Source organism: Chiloscyllium punctatum, chromosome 44 (genome assembly GCF_047496795.1).
Source record: "Chiloscyllium punctatum isolate Juve2018m chromosome 44, sChiPun1.3, whole genome shotgun sequence".
NCBI classification, from domain to species: domain Eukaryota; kingdom Metazoa; phylum Chordata; class Chondrichthyes; order Orectolobiformes; family Hemiscylliidae; genus Chiloscyllium; species Chiloscyllium punctatum.
This window is the reverse complement of record NC_092782.1, coordinates 2,667,932-2,690,205: the sequence shown is the minus strand read 5'-3', so window position 1 is coordinate 2,690,205 and position 22,274 is coordinate 2,667,932. Positions and strand designations below refer to the sequence as shown.

Sequence of the window (22,274 nt, the reverse complement as noted above, 5' to 3'; positions counted from 1 at the left end):
CCCAAGAGAGAGAAAAAGAGAGATCCAGCTGCTTATCCTGGCCAGCAATCAGCCTTGAGTGGGCAGTTCAAATCACCCGGATGACACGAGAATTATAGTCTGGGATCAGCTGTGAATTCAGCCAGAATTGGTGTACACAGAAGGAACACAGATGGACTCGAATAGGAGTTCAAAATTACCAGTGAACTTTAGCATGGCCAATTCACCTGACCTGCACACCTTTGGACTGTGGAAGGAAACCGGAACACCTGGGGGAAACCCACACAGACACAGGGAGAACATGCAAACTCCACACAGACAGTCACCGGAGGCTGGAATTGAACCTGGGACCCTAGTGCTATGAGACAGCATTGCTAACCACTGAGCTACCATGTCACAATACTGGCAGGCCTGCTGGGAAATTCTGTCTGCACAGATGCCAGGTTGACCAGTTTTTCACAAAAGGTCATTTTCTTTTAAAACTGGTGATTGCCCTGAAACTGCTACACAGCTAAGAAATCCCTCAACCAACAGACCAGATCTGAGCTCTATAGTTCTGCCCACATCCACTTGTGGCTGATGGTGAACAATTAAATAACACTGGAGACATAGACTCCACAAATATCGCCATCCTCAATGATGGAAGAGCCCATCACATCAGTACATAAGGCTGTAGCATTCACAGTAATCTTCAACCACAAGTGCCAAGTGGATGATTCATCTCAGCCTCCTCCAGCAGTCCCCAGCATTACAAATACCAGCCTCAGCCAATTCAATTCACTTCAGGTGATATCAAGCAACAGGTGGAGGCATTGGATACTGTAAAGGCTATTGGCTCTGATGACATTCTGACAATAGTACTGAAACTTGTGCTTCAGAACTTGCTGCTCCCTTAGCCAAGCTGTTCCAATATAGGTATAACACTGGCATCTACCTGACAATGTAAAAAGTTGGCCAAGTATGTCCTGTACATTAAAAAAGACATATCCAACTTGACTAACTATAGTCTCATCAGTGTACTCTTGATCATCATCAACAGTGCTATCAAGCAGCATCTGTTCAGCCACACCCAGTTCTTTACCTCATTACAGCCTTGGTTCAAACATGGGAAAAAAATAAATTCCAAAAGGTAGACTGATAGTGACAGCTCTTGACATCAAGACCACATTTGACTGAGTGTAGCGTTAAGGACCCCTATCAAAACTGCAATTAATGGGACTCAACGGCAAGTTCTTCACTGGTTGGAGTCATACCTGACATATAGAAAAGATGGTTGTGGTCGTTGAAGGTCAGTCATCTCAGTTCCAGGAAGTGTCTGCAGGAGTTCCTCAGGGTAGTGTCCCTAGCTCACCCATTTGCAGCAGCTTCATCAATGACCTTCCCTCATTCAAAAGGTCAGAAGTGGAGATATTTGCTGTTGATTGCACAATGTTCAGCACCATTCACAACTCCTAAGATATTGAAGTAGTCCAATTTCAAATGCAACAAGATCCAGACAATATCCAGGCTTGGGCTGACAAGTGATAAGTAACATGTGTGCTACACAAATTCCAGGGAAAACCCTGTCTCCAGTAAGGGACAATCTAACTGGCACTGAACCCCCACTATCAACATCCTGGACATTACCATTGACCAGAAACTCAACTGGATGCATTACATAAACAGTGGCTACAAAAGCAAGTCAGAGGTTCAGAATACTGTAATGGGTATCTCACTTCCTGACTCAAAGTCGATCTACCATCTACAAGGCACATGTCAGTAACATGATGGAATATGCTCCACTTGCCTGGCTGGGTGCAGTGTCAACACTCTAGAAGCTTGACACCAACCAAAGACAAAGCAGCCCACTTGATTGGTATCATATCCACAAGCATCCACTCCCTCCTTCAATGCTCACTAGCAGCAATGTGTGTACTATCTACAAGATGTATTGCAGAAATTCCCCCAAAATCCTTAGGCAGCATGTTATAAATCCATGACCACATCAATCTAGAAGAACAAAGGCAGCAGATACATGGACCACCACCACTTGACAGTTTCCCTACATGCCACTCATCACCCTGACTAGGAATTATATCAGTGCTCTTTCACTGCCAGTGTGTCAAAATTCTCAAATTCCTTCTGTAAAGGCCACATGCAGCATGTAGTCTGCAATGGTTCAATCCACAAATGATTTTTTAAGAAGTTGCAGAGACCAAGGCAATTTTTTTTAAAAAAGCATTTATTGCGCAATGATGTTTATGATGTCCATTTTATATATGATTTGAATGCAATAAATGTATTCAATACTGGCTACAATAAAGTTTGCTACCTTTTCCGGAGAACTTCATTTTCCACTAAGTTTAAAGAACAATAATATAAAAATACTGCCGGTGCTTGCAAATTGCATTTTATGGTTGCAACATTTGTTGTTAAACATTTAAAATACAGGTAGCTCTCCTATAACGCGTGTTTATAAAGACGATATGGTTGCAAGGCAATTTGTGAATTGCAGACCTTTTGAGAAAAACAAAGCGAACCCCTGTTCACTGTTACATGGATTCCATCCCCTGCTGGAGTTGAACAGCAAAACCCAGCCTCAGGATCCTACATCTGCAAAATGCAAATTCAGTGTGTTCAACTAAAACAGGAATGCAATCAGCTCTGCAAGCCTTGAAGCTTATTTTGAAACTGGGAATTGTAATCTACATTTAGGAGGAACTTTATTTCAAACTGTGGGAGAATCTTGGGGAGGACTGGACATCCGTGTCGGCATCACTTGGGCAGTTAGCTCGCGCACTTTCTGGTGAAGAGCATCTTGAAAAGGTACAATGCTGTAGTCGGTGATTTTTGTGTTACAATGTTAGATTTACTCTATTATTTAATTAAAATATATGATTTAAAGATGTACTTAGACTGCGCTATCATTTGTGTTATGCTAATTATTGTGAGTTTAATTTTTACTGATATTTTTAGCGGTTTGCCCGACCCCTGTTTTTTCCATCAGCCCTGTTATTTATATTATGTTATTTTCTACAAAAAGTTGTCACACGGGAACACAACTACTGCGTTATAGGAGAACTACGTGTAGAAATCAAAGTGCTTACAAATAATGTACCACTTTAAACAATGACTCAATAAATTTGCAAGCTTCCCTTTTAAAATATTGACTTGGCATGGATTGTTCTTCAGCTTAACAAGTAGAATATTAGGGACTGACAGGAAGGCAGCTTGAAGTATATAGTGTCAGTGAAGTGATTCTCATTATAAACAGGTACTGTAGATGGCAACCTTCTGGCTAATCGTTTGCAGCAATAAGCGCACATCTTCTTCCAGTTTTATTAACTTTTGGGCTTTTTCCTCCAAAGCTTTTTGGTTGTCTTCATAACTTTTTTCCAGTTCTGTAAGGAAACACAATGTCAACTTGCAATTCTTGAGCAGTTAGATATGAATACACAATTTCTGACAGCAGTCTTATCTCATCTGCTTTACGATTCAATTAGCTAAAATCTTTATTCATATCTAATATTTCAATGAATGAAGAGGAAGATATTGACATTGAAAATAAAATTTCCAAATTGTGCACGCAAGAACATCACCTTGTCAAAGCTATTCAGAGCTGGAGGATGTTAAATCAATGCTACAGATTCAGGTAGGGATCCCTTTTGCTGACACTTGTTAAGTAGTGTGATATGAACATGTGGTCAGATCAAAGTGCATGATCAATACTTGATTAATTTTAACCCTTGCTGACAATATACTTGCAGTACTTAGTGCAACTAATATCAAGTGATTTGCTTTCAATAGAATAGAAATGAAAAAGTCACAAAAGCTACAGCTTGATCAAGTCATTTAACCAAACTGGGGAGGGCTTTAGGAGATAGAAAATTCACATCCATAACACAATGCATGGACTGTAGATAGATCAGCTTGTTCAGACTTACTTTATTCCAGAAGGTTCTGGTATTCATACCCTCGGTCCAACCTGTCCATGCTGACCAGATATCCCAACCCATTCTAGTCCCACCTGCCAGCACCCGGCCCATATCCCTCCAAACCCTTCCTATTCATATACCCATCCAAATGCCTTTTACAATGTTTCAATTGTACCAGCCTCCACCACTTCCTCTGGCAGCTCATTCCATATGCATACCACCCTCTGTGTGAAAACGTCACCCCTCAGGACTCTTTTATATCTTTCCCCTCTCACCCTAAACCTATGCCCTCTAGTTCTGGACTTCCCGACCCCAGGGAAAAGACTTTGCCTATTTATCCTATCTATGCCCCTCATAATTTTGGAAACCTCTATAAAGGTCACCCCTCAGCCTCTGACGCTCCAGGGAAAACAGCCCCAGCCTGTTCAGCCTCTCCCTATAGCTCAAATCCTCCAACCCTGGCAACATCCTTGTAAATCTTTTCTGAACTCTTTCAAGTTTCATAACATCTTTCTGATAGGAAGGAGACCAGAATTGCATGCAATATTCCAACAGTGGCCTAACCAATATCCTGTACAGCTGCAACAGACCTCCCAACTCCTGTACTCAATACTCTGACCAATAAAGAAAAGCATACCAAATGCCTTCTTCACTATCCTACCTACCTGCGACTCCACTTTCAAGGAGCTATGAACCTGTACTCCAGTTACCAGCAGTACCAAGATTGGTATAACACTGAGCTCTGATCAGATGGGAAAAACTCTCTTCAAATCTAACTGCAACTAACATACACATAAAACTTTATTACTTAATTGTACTGCCAGAATAGGAGTAATTAATGTGAAGTTACCACAACAAAATTACTATCAACAAGACTGAGGAGATGGACATTCAGACTTGGCTGTGCTAAGAAATACGATGTTAGCAGATGTAAGCATTGAAAATTCTAAAGAAATCCGGTGAACTTCACTAGCAATGGTCCAATTTTTGCTGAAATAAAGCATAAAGCACATCTTGCAAAGTCTACAACTCTTAAATCTAGGCACTATCAATTGAAACTACTAAGGAACCACTAGATGGCACTTCCCTTTGAGTGTTATAACTGGCAATTTATCAATTTAACTTCAATCTATTGCAATCAAAATAAGATACATGCAAGTCAGAACACAAAACAGTTTTAGATGCATTTATATCGTTCCTTTAAAAGTCTCCTAATCTAATCAGAATGAACTGTTGCTGATAGTAAAAGAAAAAGATCTGTTGCTCATTCGCTCTTTGTTGGCAATGTGAATCAGAAATTTTTGTTATGTTCCTGGCACAATGCCTTGTACTACTTTGTTGCTCACTCAGACCTGACCCCAAATTCAGTCCAAACAAAATTTAAACCCTCAATATCAATAGTCACGAAATAGTATCTTCCACTTAATCCAAACATTTTGATGACTGTCAACATCAATGAGTAATTGTTATGCTACTCAAACCAGAAGTAAACAGTACTGTGTTTCAGAATGTAAGGTTGTTGAACAGCTGGACTGAATTCCATCTTACTCTGGATTTGGTACAATACATTAAAAGGATTTTTAGCAATGAAACTGGAGTTTAAGCCATAAATACTTATAGAAGCAGCTTCAGTGTCTTGCTTGAGCATTTTCATATTGTTTGCCCACTGAATCATACAATCACCACTTTATGTTCAATGTAATACTTACTCTTTAATAACTCAAGTTTCCGACTTGCATCTGATAACAAAGATTCAGCTTCGACCTGCAATAACTTGGCTTTTTTCCGAGCATCAGAAGCTGCATCAGATTTTTTGATGATGGTGTCTTCTACAACGGTGTACTTGCCTTTCAGGACAGTGTCGAGTACCTAGGTTAAAGACAGCACCTTTAAATATATGGTTAACATCTCACAAAGGATGGGTTACCAACGTAATCTGCAGGATGGCTCTGTCTACTGTATTCATATACTGGAATCAAGAATTAAATGTATAGCACAATAATTAGATCAACAGCTCAAATGGCAGGACATATCTATGTTCAATGAACCTCCCACTCCTTATTTTACCTGGAACCATCCAGAAATGAAATGTAACGTATTCACACAGCAATATGAGCTAAGCTCAGATGTTGAATTTCTACACAGGGTAGGAGTACAAAAGGAGAGAATTTTGGATAAGGCAGTGACTTAGAGCCTGAGGAACTGAGAGCAAAGGACTCCACCAGAATTAGGTACCCTCATCTAAAACTCATTAAGCCGCCGTCAGTGGAACAGTCAGGTCCTATCCCCTATCTTAAGTGAGTGTTAAAATCGTGAAGTGAAAAGTACCTGACATAGAACCAGATGCAAGAAATTAAAAGGATGGTGAACCTGCTATCTGCTTTATTTGAAAGCAAAAGGGCCAACCAGAATCTTTGAATGTTATAGCACAAAATCTTTCTTTTCCCACCACATACAGAATTTTCATGAGATTTCCTTAAAATCACATTTTGATTTCCAGTGGCTCCTTCCCAGGAACTAACTTATAACGAAGTACAGGGCAAATCAGAGCATCAGTATCCTTAATTATAAACCTTCAATTAAAATTTAAACCCACTAAACTCCAAAAAATTTCCTAGACACTTGTTTTTAAACTGACAAAATCACAGGCATACATTAGAAACAAAAGTTTTATTTTCCCCTCAGAATAAGAGACGAGACAATTCTAAACAAAATAAAAAGCTATCAGCATAAACACTACTTACTGGTGAAATCAAAGCTAATATATTTCCATAACATATTCCTAACAGCTGGAACATGCCAACTATGCATTTCTGATTTAAACTTAACAATTGACAGTGTTCATTACAGTATAATTGACTGCACTGCTCTTCGTAGAAGAGCTCCTGAACACGCAGTTTTAACATGCAGATTCCAAATTCATTTGTAAGCAACCCATTACCGCAATGATTTTAAGTTTTCCTAGCCTCCAGTTAACACAGTCTTCCTTTCATGTGCTTAAAACCGTTCTGTTCTTTCTGCAGCCTTCCTCTCTCTCGCACCTTCTCTCTATGCACCCTTATAACCTTCCTCCATCCAAGTCCACAACCTGCAGCCACTTGCTCTTCCCCACCCTATGCCCATTGTTTCTCTTTGGCATCCATCTTACAGAAGTCAAGGCCCAGAGCTTCATGTCTCAGTTGAAGAGCCTAGGATTACTTTTCCAGAAGATGAAAATGTTCTAGGCTGAAAATATTTAAATAAAGTCAAGACAAAATGAACTGGATTCTAAATTTCCTTTGAACGATCAAAAATGCCTACCTGTTTGGCTTCATCTGCAGTCTGCTTTATTTTATCTGCTGTGTCCCCAATGTTTTCTGCAGTGTGTGTGTTGTCAGTGGTCTTTTGTTTTATTTCATCAATGTCCTTTTCAATCTGTGCCAGGCGTTCAGTTGCATTGTTGAGGCTTTGTTCTGATGCAACTGTCTCAGATTCAATCTAAACAGCATTTAAAACAGCAAAGGTTTTTTTATACTGAAGTACAGGAGGTAAACCAAGAACAACTTATAGTCTTGAAATGCATTATCCAATAGCTTACAAGTCAGAAGTTCAACACAGGGGAAACATTTTCATTTAGACTATAAACCAATATCTTCACATACCCTATTTTGAAGTAGAAATTAGATGCCTAATTTCCTTGCCCATTAGACCATACCATATGAGAAAGAGTGTAATAGATGGTGTAAATGTACGCTAAGGGCCTGTCATAAATATAAACCTTAGCTGGCACATTAGAACCACAGCAAAACTGGAAACTTCTTGAATGCTGAAGAAATTTCACCTCTATGAATTTGAGTTTTCTATTGATTAAAATAACGAATGTAAGAAACAACTTTGGCAACAAAATTAGAATGCGTAAGGATGAGAAACATTTATCACTAACACAAGACTGAAATGATTGAGATTGGCGTCTGGCTATAGGCTAGTCTGCACTCAACTAGCATGATTAGCTAATCAATCTTCCTTTTTTTCCTGTTGTACCAAACAAAATGGCACAACATACTAGCCAACTGCAATTTCTCAAGTATCATGGCTTGAGAGCAGTAAATTGATTTGCAATATATGTATACAAAGAGACATTTCAAATTCTTTAATGGTTGAATTTCTTTACTGTCAAACGCATTTGCTTTACATTTCACTGAGATGACAAGTTTAAACAAACAGGCATCCATCTATGAGCATGAAAGGATTACTGAAACAGACAAAACCGTGCTAAAACCAAGGATATGAGAGAGAGAGAGAGAGAGAGAGAGAGAGAGAGAGAGAGATAAAAGACCAGTCTAACTGCAACAGATTGTGCTGTGCATTCCCTGTCAAACAAATATGCACTTAGGAAACTGTAATAGTTAACTTTGCTCCAGTTCTTTGATCTAATCACAGGGGCTACTCTGACTTAGAGTGTGCACGGACTATTTTGTGATCTAAGTGGCGATACAGCTGAAGGCAACGGGTGAAATGCTGGCATTTTATCATGAAACATAAACCTGCACAGAGTAGTTCAAAGCATATGACATTAGCACCCTAATGCATTACTGCTCTGGGTTAGCTATAAATTCACAATTATCAGGTGAAAGCATCAGGGCAGCCTAATAACTACAATAGAATTTTTCAAACCTAAGTACAATCTTACAGAAGAACCTGAACAAAAAAATAAGTGGAATAGTTTTGAACCCACAGCCATATTCAAAACACTGCGAAATGTTTGTTGAAAGATAAGTTTTTAAATTTTTTTCCCCCCCACAAATGGTGAGTAAATGCAACATCTTGTTTGGTGTTGCACAGAATGTGAAAATCTCCCAGTTCCTGGTTTGAATCTAGTTAGCTTATTCAGCTGGTGCACTGCAATAAGAGTGTAGAGGGGTTTCCTGTTTCACATCACTGTCTTGTAATCTTTCCATAAAAAGTGTGCACATTGAAACATTAACGAAGGGGTGAACCTGCTGCAATACCTAATACATTTAAACAGCTCGTGATGCCAAGTTCACATCTGAAGGATGGATATCAGCGCAAAGTACCAAAGCCTGCACTAAAATAGTATGATAGTATTTTCAGGGGCTAAGAGTGCAGGAGGGAGAGTGACAACAGTACATATTACACACAAATCAATTCCAATGGTTCAGCACCAAAGTCTTGGGTGGGGGGTTTAAGGCTGAGGGTCAATTTTACAGCAGATTAAAGCTAACATCAGAAACTAAAATAAACAAGCTATTGCAGCACATGCAAAGTTAAAACTATGACAGTTTCCCTACATGCAGAGGGCAATGGAAGAGTAAGGACATCAAAACCTCTATTTAGAGATTCATTGCAAATGAAGTCCAACTTATCGATATAAGAACATACTGAGGTCAGAAGGTCCTGTGTTCCCTCAATGTCTTCGTTAGCTTGTTTAATTGCTTTCACAGCTGCGTTCTGTGCCTTTTCCGCTTCATCCAAGGCCTCCTTCACACGATCAGCTGCAATTTTAACATCTGTTGCATGGATTCTGCACCACAGGAGTAGCCACGTTAATATAATCAGCCTCTGAACTTAAATTCATTATGCAATTGGAGAAAATTAAAACAGGAGATTTTGCTAATCTAATTTCCATTAAAACATTTGACATTTTTAATTACTGGTGACAGCAATTATTGAGGATACTGATGGATGAAAATGTGAAGAAAATCAATATTGAAAGATTGATTTAGTAATATTTCCAAATTTAAGAAATATTTCATTACTCAGTGAATGAATATGGCTAATATATAGCAGTAAAATGAGAGGACAAATTGTTTCACTCAAATGAGTTCAAAAGGAGATATATATTTTAAAGTAAATAGCATCTACCAGCTGATATATTTTAAAGAAAAAGGATGACGCACTTGGCCTTCCTGGCTTCATCCAACAATGCTTCAGCCCGCTCAATATCTGCAGCACTCTGGTTTAGAATCACTTCCACGTCTGACAGACTCTCCACTCGGTCCCGAATGTCATTGGTCAGGTCCTGAAGCTGCTGAGGAGTGGTGGGCATTTCTAACTTCAGTACTTCATTGGCAACTGCCTCAATGCTCTCCAGATCAGCGCCGTCCTCTGCAGCATGTGCAAAACAACACGGTTGTCTTTTTGGATCAATTAATTTTTGGATAAAAGTAAAATGGATTTCAAAGTGCAACCAACAGAGAAAGGCCAGTGAATTTAAAACATTTTAATCTCAAATGTAATCAGGTTTAGAAACCTAACTTGTGCACACATACTTTGGAAGAGAAAAGTGATCATTTTATGAACTAATGGCTGCCCATGATATGCCAGCAAGACAGATAAGAGCACTTTACCTTATTTGATTGGTTCCTAGCACTGGGTTTGCACTGACAAGTACAATGTGGTTGTTAAACTGGACTGAAAGTTCTCCACAGAATGAGCACTGATGTTATTGAAATGGTTGCACCCAGAACAATAAACAAAACTAAGGAGGTCTGCAATGTTTATCTTTTAAATCTTATTTTCATGTTTTTTGCTACACTATAATTACTGAGATGTTTAATTTTGTTCTATCTTTCTACTTAAGATTCTTGCACCTAATGTGCCACATTGTGGGTGACATCCACATCTCACTGTACTGCTGAACTTTTGCACTGGAATATGCTTGACAATCAAAATTAAAAAGTCAAAATCAAAGAGGGAGTTTGTTTTCTTCCCAAAATATCCAAATGAGATCCATTTCATTGTATCACCTACTTGGTCCTCAATTCTCTCCTTATTTGAGAGGACACTACAACTGGATCAAATTTCCAAAGAGTATCTACCTGCCCAGGAATAGCATCACTATCTTGAGTTTGCTTAAAATACAAGTATGTACTTGATAAGTATGTACCGGTCAGGCAAGGAGGAAGTTGTTGAGCACGGGAGCCATGGTTTACTAAAGAAGTTGAATCTCTTGTCAAGTGGAAGGCAGCGGCTTGTGTGTTAGGGATGAGACATGAAGGCTCAGCTAGGGTGCTTGAGTTACAGGTTGGCCAGTAAAGACCTAAAGAGAGGGCTAAGAAGAGCCAGAAGGGCATATGAGAAGTTGTTGGCAGATAAGATCAAGGAAAACCCTAAGGCTTTCTATAGGTATTTCAAGAATAAAAGAATGACTAGTACAATATTAGGGCCAATCAAGGATAGTATCGGGAAGTTGTGTGTGGAGATAGGGGAAGCGCTAAATTAATATTTTTCATCAGTATTCACACTAGAAAATGACAATGCTGTTGAGGAGAATACAGAGATACAGGTTATTAGACTAGATAGAATTGAAGTTCACAAGGAGGTGGTGTTAACAAATCTGGAAAGTGTAAAAATATGTAAGTCCCATGGGCCGGATGGGATTTATCCTCGGATTCTCTGGTAAGCCAGGAAGGAGATTGCTGAGACTTTGGCTTTGATCTTTATGTATTCATTGTCTATAGGAATAGTGCCAGAAGATTGGAGGATAGCAAATGTTACCCCTTTGTTTAAGAAGGGGAGTGGAGACAACTCTGGAAACTATAGACTTGTGAGCCTTCCTTCAGTTGTGGGTAAAGTGTTAGACTAGAAAGGAATAAGTTGATTCGGGACAGTCAACACTGTTTTGTGATGGGTAGGTCAGTCCTCACAAACCTCATTGAGTTCTTTGAGAAGGTGACCAAACAGGTCAATGAGGGTAAAGCAGCTGATGTGGTGCATATGGATTGCAGTAAAACGTTTGATAAAATTTCCCATGGTAGGCTATTGCAGAAAATACGGAGGCATGGGATTGAGGGACATTTAGTGGTTTGGTTCAGAAATTGGCTAGCTGGAAGAAGATGGATGGTGGTGGCTGAAGAGAAATAGTCATCCTTGCGAACAGTTATTAGTGCTGTACCGCAAGGATTTGTTTTGGGTCCACTACTGTTTGTCATTTTTATAAATGACCTGGATGAGGGCATAGAAGGATGGGTTAGTAAATTTGTGGATGACACTAAGGTTGGTAGAGTTGTGGATAGTGACGAAGGATGCTGTCGGTTACATAGGGACTTGTTGCAGCGCCAGGCTGAGAGGTGGCAAATGGAGTTTAATGCGGCAATGTGTGAAGTGATTCACTTTGGAAGGAATAACAAAAATGCAGAGTACTGGGCTCATGGTAAGATACTTGGGAGCGTTGATGAACAGAGCGATCTCGGTGTCATAGATCCTTGAAAGTTGCCACCCAGGTTGATAGGGTTGTTAAGGCAGTATACGGCATGTTAGCTTTTATTGGTAGAGGGATTGAGTTTCGGAACCAGGAGGTCATGCTGCAGCTGTACAAACCTCTGGTGCGGCCACACTTTGGAGTACTGCGTACGGTTCTGGTCACCGCATTATAGGAAGGATGTGGAAGCTTTGGAAAGGATTTAGAGGAGATTTACCAGGATGTTGCCTAGTATGGAGGGAGGGTCCTATGAGGAAAGACTGAGGGACTTGAGGCTGTTTTCATTAGAGAGAAGGAGGTTGAGAGGTGACAGTTGAGACATACAAGATAATCAGAGGGTTAGACAGGTTGGACAGTGAGAGTCTTTTTCCTCAGATGGTGATGGCTAGCACAAGGGAACATTGTTTAAAATTGAGGGATGATGGATAGAGGACAGAAGTCAGAGGTAGTTTCTTTACGCATTAGTGGGGACGTGGGACACATTGCCTGCAACAGTAGTAGACTTGTCAACTTCAAGGGTATTTAAATGGCCATTGGATAGGCATATGGATGGGAATGAAATAAAGTAAGTTAGATGGCCTTCAGATTAGTTTGACAGGTCAGCGCAACATCAAGGGTCGAAGGGCCTGTACTATGCTGTAATGCTCTATGAAAGGGGCTTTGATGAGGTTAATGATGGAAAGGCTTTCTGATTTTTGAAAGTACCACCAGAATAAAAAAGCCTTTCCCTTTGAAAGGGCCTCTACTGGCAATGGCACAGTAGTGACTTCAACTTGTTCAAAATCACTGCTTTCAGTTTGAAACATCCACTATTGGTAACAAGGCCATAGTGGATATAAATTTAAGATAAACAGCAAAAGAACAAAGACAGAAGTTAGCCCTGTTTATGCAAAGGATATCTAACACTTGCAAAGTCCCATCAGGAAATGGAATTAAAAGGTTTTGAATGGGAAAAGGGCAGTAGAGGTAAGAGTAACAAGAGTTGGCACAGATTAGGAAAAAATTCTGACCAATAAATTACTGACTACATTTGGCTACATGCCACTTTTTCAGCAACACTGTCCAGAGCGCAGCACTTTTCACTCTTGTAACTACAAACAGTAAGAAAACCAAAGATCCATTGTTACAATAGTAATGCTGAACTCCACTGGTTCCACATGCACAGTAAAAAACAAACCCAGTCCAAAAACATTCAAACTGATCCAGCCCCAAATATTAGTTGCTAGAGAAATTCAGTTTAAAATGGCCCACATAAATGCTATTATTTCAAGCCGGAAGACAAATGATAAATGCAGGAGATGTGCAAAGCACAGTTCTCGGCTCTGAAGTTTGTTTGACTAACACATGGAGAAAAGATTTATTATTCCTCCTTAACTGTTGAAACTATCAGTAAAGCTACCTTTCACCAGCTCAAATCATTAGAATTGTTTCGTTAATCTTCACTGAGAGGTTTCCAGAATGTGCATCAAGCAAGAACTGAGAATATAGAATATTGATCTTGCACAACAAATGCAGATTTTCAAAATACAGTTATGTAGAAAGTTTCGATGAAATCACTGATCTCACAATGGAATTCAGTTCAGTTGAACAGACACTTTGAGCACATCTGGTAATAATAGGTGACAAAAGTCTGTGTGAAGACTGTAGAAGGAGAAGTTGTCACAAAGTGAATGATGGAAGTGTCTTAATGAAACAAAATTTTTTGTCTCACTCATGGTCTGTTCAGTACAAGCATTTTACTTAAAACAACAACCAATGAGCAATGTACTCAGACCTGACTCATTACTCATTATCTGACAAGTTTGCCTTCTATGTACAGCCTAAGTGTGCTACAACATAAACTAGACTGAAAAGGCACCATGGAGAAAGTGAGGACTGCAGATGCTGGGGATCAGAGCTTAAAAATGTGTTGCTGGAAAAACGCAGCAGGTCAGGCAGCATCAAAGGAGGAGAATCGACGTTTCGGGCATAAGGAATGAGGAGGGTGTGCCAAGCAGGCGAAGATAAAAGGTAGGGAGGAGGGACTTGGGGAGGGGCGTTGGGAATGCGATAGGTGGAAGGAGGTTAAGGTGAGGGTGATAGGCCGGAGTGGGGGTGGGGGCGGAGATGTCGGGAAGAAGATTGCAGGTCAAGAAGGCGGTGCTGAGTCTGAGGGTGGGGACTGAGAGAAGGTGGGGGGAGGGGAAAATGAGGAAGCTGGAGAACAACCACAAGGGATGAATAATCTGAGCGCCAATTCTCAGATTCCTCCTCCTACCTTCCCCGGAGCATGACCACACCACTGAGAATCAAGCCATTGTCTCCAACACAGTGACTGACTTCATTTCCTCCAGATGTCTCCCCCCGCTCTCCCCTGCCCCCTCCCCCCCCACAGCTTCCAACCTCAGTCTCCCAACCCCGGACAGCCAGTTTCTACCTACTCCCCAAAATCCAAAATCCACAAGGAGGACTGTCCCAGCAGGCCCATTGTGTCAGCATGCTCCTGCCCCACTGAACTTATTTCCTCCTACCTTGACTTCATCCTTACTCCTCTGATTCACTCCCTCTCCACCTACATCCGGGATTCCTCTGATGCCCTGCGACACATTGACAGCTTTCAATTCACAGGCCCTAACCACCTTCTATGCACCATGGATGTGCAATCTCTTTACACCTCCATCCCACACCAAGACGGCTTGAAAGCTCTTTGCTTCTTTCTCAAAAAGCAGCCCGAACAATCGCCATCCACCACCACTCTCCTCCGCCTGGCTGAACTGGTTCTCTCTCTCTCAACAATTTCTCCTTTAATTCATCCCATTTTCTCCAAATCAAAGGTGTAGCAATGGGCACCTACATAAGTCCTAGCTATGCCTGCCTTTTCATGGAACATTTGTTGTTCCAGGCCTACCAGTGTCCCCTCCCAAAACTGCTTTATCGGTACATCGATGACTATTTCGGTTCGGCTTCCTGCTCTCATCCTGACCTAGAAAAATTCATAAACTTCGCTTCCAGTTTCCACCCCTCCATCACCTTCATCTCCAACACTTGCCTTCCTTTCCTTGACCTTTCGGTCTCCATTTCTGGCAAAAGTCTATCCACTAATATCCATTAGAAGCCCTGACTCCCACAGCTATCTGGACTACAGCTCTTCTCACCCTACGTCCTGTAAGGACTCTATCCCTTTCTCTCAGCTCCTTCACCTCCGCTGCATTTGTTCCGATGAGGCCACTTTCCAAAGTGGTGCTCTTAATATGTGCGCTCCTTCTCTAACTGTGGCTTCCCACCTACAGTTGACAGGGCTCTCGACAGCGTGTGGTCCATCTCCTGCATCACGACCCTCACTCCCTCCTTCCCCTCCCAGAACACGGATAGGGTCCCTCTTGTTCTCACCTTTTGCCCCACCAGCCTTCACATGCAAAGAATAATCCTCCGCCATTTTCGCCAACTCCAACACGACATCTTTCCTTCGCTCCCCCTGTCTGCATTCCGCAGAAAGCATTCCCTCCGCGACAACCTAGTCCACTCCTCCATCACACCTAACAACTCCCATCACACACGGCACCTTCCCATGCAATCGCAGAAGGTGCAACACCTGCCCCTTTACCTCTTCTATGCTCACCATCCAAGGCCTCAAAACACTCATTTCAGATTAATCAGCGTTTCACTTGTACCTCTTTCAATTTGGTCTATTGCATTCATTGCTCAGAATGTGGTCTCCTCTATATTGGAGAGACAAAACGCTGACTGGGTGATCGCTTTGCTGAGCGCCTTCGGTCTGTACGCAATCAGGTCCCTGATCTTCCCGTGGCTTGCCACTTCAACACACAATCCTGCTCCCACTCCCACATGTCTGTCCTTGGCCTGCTGCAATGGTCTAGTGCAGCTCAACGCGAACCGGAGGAACAGCATCTCATCTTCCGACTAGGCATGTTACAGCCTGCTGGTCTCAACATCGAATTCAACAACTTCAGATGATTATCCCATCTCGACCCCTCTGTTTTCATTCTGCATTGTAATTTTATTTATTTTACTTTTTCTTTTTAAAAATTTTTTCAATGTTCTGTACCTCTTCTTTCTTGATTGTCTCTCTTTCCCTCGCTCCCCACTCTCTCATCACATTTTTTCTCTCCTCTTCCCCCTTTGCTATCCTTCTCCCCTGTTTTCCATTTTGCCTCTGCTTTACCCATCCCCCACATATTTTGTCACATAGCACCACTTTCAGCCGTGGCCATTCACAGCTCCTAATCTCCCTATAATTTCTCTATGTGCTGTCATTATCACCTCTTTATTGCTACCTTTGCTTCTGGAGCCATGACTCACCTTCTCTCATACTGGATTAGTGGTGCTGGAAGAGCACAGCAGTTCAGGCAGCATCCAACGAGCAGCGAAATCAACGTTTCGGGCAAAAGCCCTTCATCAGGAATAAAGGCAGTGAGCCTGAAGCATGGAGAGATAAGCTAGAGGAGGGTGGGGGTGGGGAGAGAGTAGCATAGAGTACAATGGGTGAGTGGGGGAGGAGATGAAGGTGATAGGTCAAGGAGGAGAGGGTGGAGTGGATAGGTGGAAAAGAAGATAGGCAGGTCGGACAAGTCAAGGAGACAGTAACTGAGCTGGAAGTTTGAAACTAGGATGAGGTGGGGGAAGGGGAAATGAGGAAGCTGTTGAAGTCCACATTGATGCCCTGGGGTTGAAGTGTTCCGAGGCGGAAGATGAGGCGTTCTTCCTCCAGGCGTCGGGTGGTGAGGGAGCGGCGGTGAAGGAGGCCCAGGACCTCCATGTCCTCGGCAGAGTGGGAGGGAACCTTCTCTCAGCCTAGTATAAATATTTCTCCTTTTTGATTAGCTTTGACAAAGGGTCAGTTAGACTCAAAACGTCAGCTCTTCTTTTTTAGATTAGATAGATCAGATTAGATTACTTACAGATGCTGCCAGACCTGCTGAGATTTTCCAGCATTTTCTCTTTTGGTTTTTTGCTTTTATTTGATACAAAATATTCGTTTAGTATCTCCCCATCTCCTGTGCTCTGCACAAAGGCCACATATTTTATCAGCAAATCAAGCAGATTGGTGCAATTCAGGACAAAGCAAACCATGTGATTGGCATCACAACTACAAAATATTCATTCCTTCTGCTACCAATGCTCAGAAGCAACAGTCCCTTCCAAACGCACATCCACCACCATCTAGGAGGACAAAAGGTAACAAATACTTAGGAACACTACCACCTGCAAGATCCCTTCCAAGCCACACACCACCCTGACTTGGAAATATATTACCGTTCATTCAGTGTCACTGGGTCAAAATCTTGGCAATCCCTCCCTAATGATGACAGTGTCCCTGCCCAAATGGATTGCAACAGTTCATAAAGCCTGCTTCAATACCACCAGAGTGTGAAGACAGAAAAATTTGCAACTATAAACAACAATCGCAGAAAAAAGTATTTTAGTTAAAAATCACACAACAACAGGTTATAATCCAACAGGTTTAATTGGAAGCACTAGCTTTCGAAGCGCTGCTCCTTCATCAGGTGGTTGTGGAGGACACAATTCTAAGACACGGAATTTATAGCAAAAGTTCACAGTGTGATGTAACTGAAATTATACATTGAAAAATACCTTGATTGTTTTTTTGAGTCTCTCATCTGTTAGAATGACCATGATAGTTTCACTTCTTTCATGTGTAAATCACAAAACCTTTTTAAAAAAATGTTACATTCTTGGGTTAACTGTAACAATTGGCGTCTTCCAGATAAGATGTGAAGATGTTGAAGGTGTTAGCCCGTGTTCCTTGTCTGTGTCATAATGTTTAGGCTGATTCTAATCTTAAAAAGTGAGTTAAGAGTCTTACATGGATTCATGCAGTTTTTGAGCAATGTACAATGTAACTTGTAAAAAAGGTTTTGTGATTTACATATGAAAAAAGTGAAACCATCATGATCATCCTAACAGATGAGACTGAAAAATACCTTAATTGTTTGTTACAGATGAGAGACTTAACAAACAATTCAGGTATTTTTCAGTCTCATCTGTTAGGATGATCATGATGGTTTCACTTTTTTCATATGTAAATCACAAAACCTTTTTTACAAGTTACATTGTACATTGCTCAAAAACTGCATGAATCCATGTAAGACTCTTAACTCACTTTTTAAGATTAGAATCAGCCTAAACATTATGACACAGACAAGGAACACGGGCTAACACCTTCAACATCTTCACATCTTATCTGGAAGACGCCAATTGTTACAGTTAACCCAAGAATGTAACATTTTTTTAAAAAGGTTTTGTGATTTACACATGAAAGAAGTGAAACTATCATGGTCATTCTAACAGATGAGAGACTCAAAAAAACAATCAAGGTATTTTTCAATGTATAATTTCAGTTACATCACACTGTGAACTTTTGCTTTAAATACTTCGTAATCACCTGATGAAGGAGCGGTGCTCCAAAAGCTAGTGCTTCCAATTAAACCTGTTTGACTATAACCTGGAGTTGTGCAATTTTTAACTTTGTACAGTCCAGTCCAATACCAGCATCTCCAAATCAGAAAAATTATTAATATGGTTGTAAATAGCAAAAGCAAATTTCAAATCATGCAACTCAAAAAAGCTTATCATTTGGATTCTACTTCACTGTTGATATTATTTGGTAAGTAATATTACAAAATTCTATTACATAACAGAAACACAGATGACAACAGTTAAAAGTTTAACCTCAATTCTTACGTGTAAGAAATTCTCTGATTTGTTTAATAAGATTTCTTAGGTCTTCATTGCTCTTGTCCACTTTGTCTTTTGTTGCGTTGGTTCTTAACAAGACCTTTTGTGCATTTAGTTTAGCTTCATCTGCTTTAACTTTTGCATCAGCAACCTTTAGAGACACAATATGAGCACTAATTAATGCCACATATAATCAATAAGTGTGTTCAGTGAAATTTCACTTAATTGCATCCACCCAAAACAGCAGCACAAACTATAATGAATCAGAACTGACTAAAGCCGGAAGCAACAAACTCAGATGCAGAAGCAGCAGGACTGAGATAACATCGGGTCTTGAGCTGATGTGTCAAGAAACAAAAATATAAATTGCTGGAAAAGCTCAGGTCTAGCAGCATCCGTTGAGAGAAATCAGAGTTAATGTTTTGGGTCCAGTGACCCTTCCTCAGAACTGTCAAGTAATACTTGTGCCACACAATTGCCAAGTAATGACCATCATCAATGAGAGGATCTAACAATCTCTCCTTGACATTCATTAGCATTGTTGCTGATGAAATCCTCATCAGCATTCTGGAGAGAAATACCATTAACCATAAACTGATCAGGACCAGCCATAAAAATACTGTTGCTACAAGTGCGGCTTAGAGGTTAGGAATTATGCAACAATTTCAACTCGCCTTGTAACTTTGGGGCAGCATGATGGCTCAGTGGTCAGCACTGTTGCCTCAAAGCACCAAGGACCTAGCCTCGGGCAACTGTCTGTGTGAAGTTTGCACATTCTCTCCGTGTCTGTGTGGGTTTCCTCTGGGTGCACTGGTTTCCTCCCACAGTCCAAAGATGTGCAGGTCAGGTGAATTGGTCATGCTAAACTGCCCATAGTATTAGGTGCGTTAGTTAGAGGGAAATGGGTCCGGGTGGATTACTCTTCGGAGGGTGTGTGTGGACTTGTTGGGCCGAAGGGCCTGTTTCCTTACCGTAGGGAATCTAGTCTAATGCCCTCACTGTCGTCTACAAAGGTAGAGTCAAGAGTGTGAAGGAATAATTGCCACTCATCTGGATGAGTGCAGCTCCAACTACACTAAAGAATTTATCCAAGTTAAATCTCCTGCTTGATTGCACCCCATCCAACACCAGTATTCACTCCTTCACCATCAATACAGTAGCAACAGTGTACCAACTCCAAGATCTTTTTTAGCAACTTACCAAGGAGTTCTCAAATTTTGTCCAGGGTTTCCCTCTCGAAACCACTCAATCGCTTTCCTCCTTCCATTCAGACAAGCTATCAAACCTTTGGGCATTTGCCCTATTAACGTCTGATTGAACAGCTGAATCTAATCGAAATAGCCCAAGTGTTTAGCAGGTGAGGAGTGGCGTTTTCTGATTCACTATGGGAATGGGTAAATTACTAATTTTATTGTTCTGTATAACCAAATTATAAAGTCACAGGCAGTGTTGTGGTGAGACTGAGATGGTATAGAGATTGTGTCCAAATCATTATCTGCTGCAATGAATGAGATCCCTAAAAAACAGCATTTATGTTTCAGAGTAAAATTGATTAGTATGATGACAGTATCTATACATTCATAGAATTGCACTGTAAAATGGTTAGACTAGATCAGAGATAGGAGGAGTCGGTCAGTCACCTTTCTCTCCCCCCTCACTGTTTTATAATTATAAAGGCCTGATTATTTAGCTGTCTTTGATAAGTCAACTCTTCCTCCCACAAATCAGGTGAGTCAATCTCTTTTGAACTGCCACCAATGCCAGTATATCCTTTTTAAAACGTGGAGACTAAAATTGCACACAGTACTTCACATGTAGCTTCATGGACACATGTTCAGTTGTAATAAAACTTTCCTGTTTTCAAGCTTCAACTCCCTAGCAACAAAGGCCAAAATTCCATTTGTCTTACTAATTACTTGCTGCAGCTAAATGCGAACACTCGGCATTTCCTGCATGAGAACGGCCCGATCCTCTCCACTGCAGTTTTTCTTTTAGAGAGTGTCTCTCTTCATTTAAGTAATAGTTTGGCTTTGACTCTTTCAACTGAAGTGCATGATCTCACACTTGCCTACTTTAAACTCCATCTGCCAAGTCTTTGCCCACATACTCAAATAAATTATATCCCCTGGCAGATTATATCCCCTTGTATCATCATCACAACACCTATTTTTGTATATTGGATATATTATACTCTGCCCCCTTCTCCAAATCATATGGCAAATAATTAAGGCCTGAGGACTGATCCTTTTGGCACTCCACTAATTATGCTTTACCAACCTCCATCCACATCAATTAATCCTGACTTGGTCTCTCATGTGTTGATCAACTCTCAATCCATGCTATCACAATATGGTATTTTCAATCTTTTCCAGTAACATTTTATGGGAGATCTTATCAAACGCTCTCAAAATCTAGATACTTCACCTCTAGTTTCCTCTTTATCAACTCTGCTGGTTATACTCTCAAAGGACTCTAGTAAGTTTGTCAAACATTGTTGAACCTGTTTGATTACATAAATATTTGCTAAATGTTTTGCTATCTCTTCCGAATAATGACCCCTGGCATTATCCCAATGGATGTTAGGCTAGTTTTGATGAAACATGATCACAGACTTGAAACGGGAACTATTTCATTCTGCAGAGATGTTGCCAGACCTGCTGAGTTTCTCCAGCATCTCCCGTTTTTATTTCAGACTTCCAGCAACTGCAGTATGTTGCTATTATTAGTATGATAAAATGAGAAACCATATTTAACAACTGTCACATATAGATTTTATTAAAGTGGCACAGTCAGCGGAAAGAAAAACTCTACAAGCAGAGGACAGCAGTTTTTATTTGGGATGGTGAAATGCCAAAGATCAGTATTGAAATATATTGCACAGTCTGTCAACTGTTTCAATGAGTGCTGTCATGAAGTGTCGGAATCCAGTTCCTAAAGTGAGTATTTGCATCTTCATTCACACATTATAATCACTTTGAGACTTTCGTTCCCTAAAAAAAAAGCAAGCAAGCAAAGCAACAAAATGCTTGATAAACTGCATGTTAGTTTACTTGGCAGCTAACATTTCCAAATGCAAAAACATACCATTTTTGAAAGCTGATCCACTTCTGCCAAAGCATTTAGAATCTCAGTGTCAAAAGCCATGGAATGCTGCCATGCATTATGGGCCAAAGTTACAAGTCCATCACAGCCAATGCCACCACACTTTCTGGTTCCATCATCAGCACGACAGTTTGGACCACCACACTCCGCTTCGGTACATGGCATTCCTGCAGGGCCACCACAAATCTGAGCAAAGAGAGTGAACAGCACAGGTCAGAACATGCACTTCAGAAAAACTGAGTTTTATTCGGTTATGGACAATTGAAGTGCTCTAGTCATATTTTGAAATCCAGGATACAGTCATCTAACACAACAAAACTTCTTTAAAAATGCAGCTTAGATGGAATGTTTTGGTGTTGCTATCAAATCAAATAATAGAAGCC

The 22,274-nt window shown here is 40.7% G+C and overlaps 1 protein-coding gene across 1 annotated transcript in view; it reads right to left on the bottom strand.

Moving 5' to 3' along the window:
* Positions 1-2,191: 2,191 nt before the first annotated feature.
* The window catches only part of LOC140466668 (laminin subunit beta-1-like), a 98,223-nt gene continuing 78,140 nt past the window's right edge, over positions 2,192-22,274 (bottom strand). The window contains exons 27-33 of the mRNA XM_072562108.1: positions 21,874-22,077; positions 18,796-18,940; positions 9,791-9,998; positions 9,273-9,414; positions 7,194-7,370; positions 5,603-5,762; positions 2,192-3,359 (exon numbers count right to left, since the gene is read on the bottom strand). Coding sequence (XP_072418209.1) covers positions 3,223-3,359; positions 5,603-5,762; positions 7,194-7,370; positions 9,273-9,414; positions 9,791-9,998; positions 18,796-18,940; positions 21,874-22,077 — 1,173 coding nt within the window. The 3' untranslated portion in view covers positions 2,192-3,222. The remainder of the gene's footprint in view (positions 3,360-5,602; positions 5,763-7,193; positions 7,371-9,272; positions 9,415-9,790; positions 9,999-18,795; positions 18,941-21,873; positions 22,078-22,274) is intronic.